A 4,056-nucleotide genomic window follows, 5' to 3' on the forward strand; every position below is an offset into this window, starting at 1 on the left:
GACCAAGTTGGGAGCCCAAAAACGTCCCACAAGGAAGAATAAGTTATGACCCATGGCGATCTCGAACCCCACAACGTCATGATGGATGTGGAAACATTGGAGGTGATCTCTATCATCGACTGGGAGTACAGCGGTTCCTTTCCCCCGGAATTTCAGAAATGGGGTGCTACACGGGGGGAACATTTCGCACATTTTAAGGATGAGGATCTTGCTCGCGAACTAGCCGTCACTATTGATCTATAGGGATCTGGTTACTATTAATCGCTCTTGGATCTGTTTATGACTACCGGCGCTTGCTCACGCCAATATTTCCATAACCTAATGTGGGCGCCTGCCATGGTGGAGGCATACACGAACGGTATGTCATGTTCCCTCTCAAGGTATACTTTACAGTAGTCGCTGGCCTGTTTTTCTAGTGCTTTCAAACTGAACGCTTGATTTGTTCTGGTCCGCTGGATTCATTGATGTCAAAGATACAAATTCTCGCAGTTCCACTTTCCAGATATCTGATGGCATGGCCGCACCGAGCGTGGATCCAGGTGCAGGCGGGTACTGAATATTCACTATAAAGTTCTCGGCGACGGTGAATTCGGTATAGAACATAACTTCCGCAAGAGCGGTTGTTTCATACTCTTTAGGATCAGTAATTCCAGTAAAGACGTTCGCAATATGAGCTTTGCGATACAAAACCTCCATTATCGGACTCTTGATAAGCCCGCGGGGTCGAAAAGCTAGAGAAGACATGGTGAATACGTAGATCAATAAAGGCCGATTGACCAGTGCGCAAAAAGGTTGACACAAGTCTAAAATGCCTAACGGCAATGCAATAATTTCGGTGGACTTGGATGATGACGGTCATTCGGGACAACCCTCAAGCTTTATCTTTGTTTTGGAACTTCGGAGGTGTGCATATGATTTTTGTGACTTCGCATGTGTCGGTGGAATGAAGTGGCCAGTGGAGTTGGTGTTAATGCAATCCAAAGTCGGTCAGCTCCCAGCCATGCCTTCCCACTGCATCTGACAACGTACGGCCATTCAATAGTAGCAGTACTTTGCAGCTACAGGCTGGAGCTGCAACTGCGCGTAGCTTAGTTCGACGCTATCAAGCACGTTGAAGGCTGCGCCGACATTGAAGGAGATCTGGGGTGTACTGCTGTGCAGCTGCTCCTTTCAGGGATCATCTACTGGTAACCACTAGGTCAGTGATTCGGGCCGCAAGCACATACTCATGAGTTGTACATGCTACAAATGAGCCATGAACCGTGAGCCAGTATGTTCCATTCCGCAGGCCTAAAATGCAAAATCTGTTGGCGATTGCCAAGACAACCATACACTTCATCTAGAAGGCAGCGTCAATGAATCACGTCACTTAGAGAGGGCTGCAGCAAGGGTTTCGATGGTGACAAAGTCTCGCAGTTGTCCAGGCATCGAACGGCTGCTGTGCGGGAGGCAATGAAGGATGATGCGTCACATTGGCCGTAGGAAAATGAGTGAAGGGAGTATTATCGTGGGTTTAATGAATTGAATTACTTTAAACATGTGGATTGCCCCGATGGAAGTACCTCGATCGAGAGGCCTCTTGGACTCTCTTGTCCTCTGGATCGGTCGCGGTTTTGGATTCGAGCAGACTGGAGAACAGGTGGGGAAAGATAAGGAACCGTTGCGCAAATCGGGGCTTTTGGATGCTGAATCGTGCCACGCCTAAAAAGACTGGGGCCGCAAGAACGGCTAAACAATTGGGACACTGTCCTGGACGAGGAGGAGCTCCCCGAGATCCTCGCCCGATACCAGAGATACGTTATGTGCGTCCGCTAGACAAGACTGTGTGTTAGCTGATGAAATTTAGTATAAAACTAAAGATACAATTCCTAGACACTGCTTTAGCAACTGCTATTTTAGCTTTGCTATTACTTAATTAGGCAATCTAAACCGCCTTACTTTAACTACAAGATTAAGCCTAAAATATACGTATTAGGTAACTATTGCAGGCTGGTCCACTTAGCTTGTAATTGTTGAAATGTCTTGGCATTCTCGCTTCGCCAGATTCCCCACCCAAATTACCTGATTCCCAGTCTTTCCAACAGCACCACCATCAACGCAGAAAATCTCCACACAATGGTGCGCCACAAAAAGGACAACTTCAGCTCTAAACCCGGGGGGAAATACTCCAAACCACCCCGAGCTCGCGGCCCTCTACGACCCCAAGACGGTGAAGCGGACGGTAACGGGATAAAATCGAAACCGAGCTTCAAGGCTGCATGCTGGGATCTCGGACACTGCGACGCGAAACGGTGTTCGGGGAAGAAACTGGTGCGGTTAGGGTTAATGAGGGAGTTGCATATTGGGCAGAGGTTCGCGGGCGTCGTCGTTTCGCCTAAAGCGAAGAAGATCCTTAGCAAGGAGGACAAGGAGTTGGTGGAGCAGTATGGGGCGGCGGTGGTGGAGGCCAGCTGGAACAGGATTGATGAGGTGCCGTTTGGGAGGATTGGGGGCAAGTGTGAGAGATTGCGTATGTTCCAACGTCTTCCCGAAGTGAGTTTTTGTATGCCTACAGCGCGGAAATAGTGCCCTATCTTGTCGCTGCGAATCCCACAAACTACGGTCGACCCTGGCGTCTTAACTGCGTCGAGGCGTTGGCAGCTTGCTACTCCATCTGTGGACATTCAGAATGGGCAACGGAAATCCTCGCCTCCTTTTCCTACGGGGAAGCTTTCCTGGATATTAATGCGGCGTTGTTGAAGCGATATGCCGCCTGTGAAACAGAAGAGGAGATCAAGAAGGCGGAGGAAGTGTGGCTAGAAAAGATCAAGAGAGAGTATAGTGAGAGTAGGGCAAAGAGGGAGGACGGAGTGGAGGATGTTTGGGCTGGTGGAAATATGAATAGACGGATTATTGATAACTCCGACGAGGGGAATGACGAAGGCGAGGATAGAGAGAAGAAGAATAAGGGGACTGATGGTGAGGCGGAGGAGGAGGAGGGTGATTATGCTGATGACAAAGATGAGATACCGCAACGAGATCCATACGCTCTGCCAGAATCCTCAGATGACGAAGAAGAAATGGCAGAATTGCGCCGCCGAGTGCTAGCCTCAAAACCCTTCTCCAATCCCAAATCTCCCGAAGACCACAAGAAGCAGCCCGAGAGCATTGTGAGACCTGCGCCAGTAAAAGCCTACGACGATGATGGACCAGAGTTCGAGGATGAGGGACTGGATGACGAGTTTGACAAACTTATGAAGGCTACACCAACGTTGGATAAAATAGGGATTACCGCCAAGCAGAGGCAGAAGGCTCATGGTGGAAAGTTGACTGCGACTTTTACGAGTGCGAGTGTAGTGGCGCCTAGCCGAAGGAGTTAGTCTTTCGAGATACGCAAGGTTATTCACCTATCGTGTACTCTAGGTATGAACAATCGAGTGACATATATTCCATCGAGGGCTGCACGTGTTACACAGTGGGAGATTGACCAAAAGCTCAAAGCGGCTTGTGGGGTCTCGGGATTAATGAAAGGCGATCATCCTGCATACATGTTGCCACCACTGCACATCATGTCCGTTGCCTGACACCCTCCTCTGTAAGGGGACGCTACCGGCTTACCATTAATGCTTGAAAGCAGAAAGCGGATCGCAGTGCCGCATTCAAATGTTGAAGTTAAGCCTGGATTTCGTGTCCTTTGAGAGTTAACAAATTTGACACCACATTTGTTCCTCCTTTCTAAGACAGACTAGAACAACAATGAGAAACCATCAGCTAAACACTTTCGAAATGGCTTCACCCGGTGCTATATTCTTTCCCAACCCTTCTAGGCCGCACATGACCACGTCCTTTAGTTCTCAATCGTTATACTGTAGTGTGCTTAGTGTAGTCTGTTGATTCATGCTCCTATATTCCATCAACGTTCATTTGCTGGCTTTCCCATCAAGTCAGCTGTGCGCTATTCTCAACCGCTTCCAGGGCCCTTCTAGAGAGCACAATTATTCTCTGCAGTATCTAGCTGCCAGTCTCTCTCGCCGGCTGGTTCTCCTCATCTCGCGTGCTAGCTGTGTTTTCAGTGCT

The 4,056-nt window shown here is 48.9% G+C and overlaps 2 protein-coding genes across 2 annotated transcripts; one reads left to right on the forward strand and one right to left on the reverse strand.

Annotated features, from left to right (window-relative positions):
* Positions 1–297: 297 nt before the first annotated feature.
* On the reverse strand, positions 298–1,428 carry BDR25DRAFT_359338 (uncharacterized protein; the record flags this gene model as incomplete). Its single annotated transcript, XM_033696066.1, has 7 exons — positions 298–318; positions 354–452; positions 496–840; positions 897–1,011; positions 1,052–1,140; positions 1,193–1,304; positions 1,370–1,428. 7 exons carry the CDS (start codon positions 1,426–1,428, stop codon positions 298–300), a joined length of 840 nt encoding a protein of 279 aa, XP_033543675.1.
* Positions 1,429–2,090: 662 nt separating this feature from the next.
* BDR25DRAFT_293331 (DUF367-domain-containing protein) lies at positions 2,091–3,417 on the forward strand. Its single transcript, XM_033688713.1, has 2 exons — positions 2,091–2,509; positions 2,566–3,417. Exons 1-2 carry the CDS (start codon positions 2,116–2,118, stop codon positions 3,357–3,359), a joined length of 1,188 nt encoding a protein of 395 aa, XP_033543676.1. The 5' UTR covers positions 2,091–2,115; the 3' UTR covers positions 3,360–3,417.
* The last annotated feature ends 639 nt before the right edge of the window (positions 3,418–4,056 follow it).

The sequence above is a fragment of the Lindgomyces ingoldianus genome, assembly GCF_010093535.1.
Source record: "Lindgomyces ingoldianus strain ATCC 200398 unplaced genomic scaffold BDR25scaffold_32, whole genome shotgun sequence".
In the NCBI taxonomy this organism is placed as follows: Eukaryota; Fungi; Ascomycota; class Dothideomycetes; order Pleosporales; family Lindgomycetaceae; genus Lindgomyces; species Lindgomyces ingoldianus.

Excerpts from the sequence above, each read along its gene's own strand:
- BDR25DRAFT_293331 (XM_033688713.1), top strand. The coding sequence starts at position 2,116 with ATGGTGCGCCACAAAAAGGACAACTTCAGCTCTAAACCCGGGGGGAAA. Across the intron at positions 2,510-2,565 it reads GGGCAAGTGTGAGAGATTGC|TGCCCTATCTTGTCGCTGCG; the intron begins GTATGTTCCAAC and ends GCGCGGAAATAG.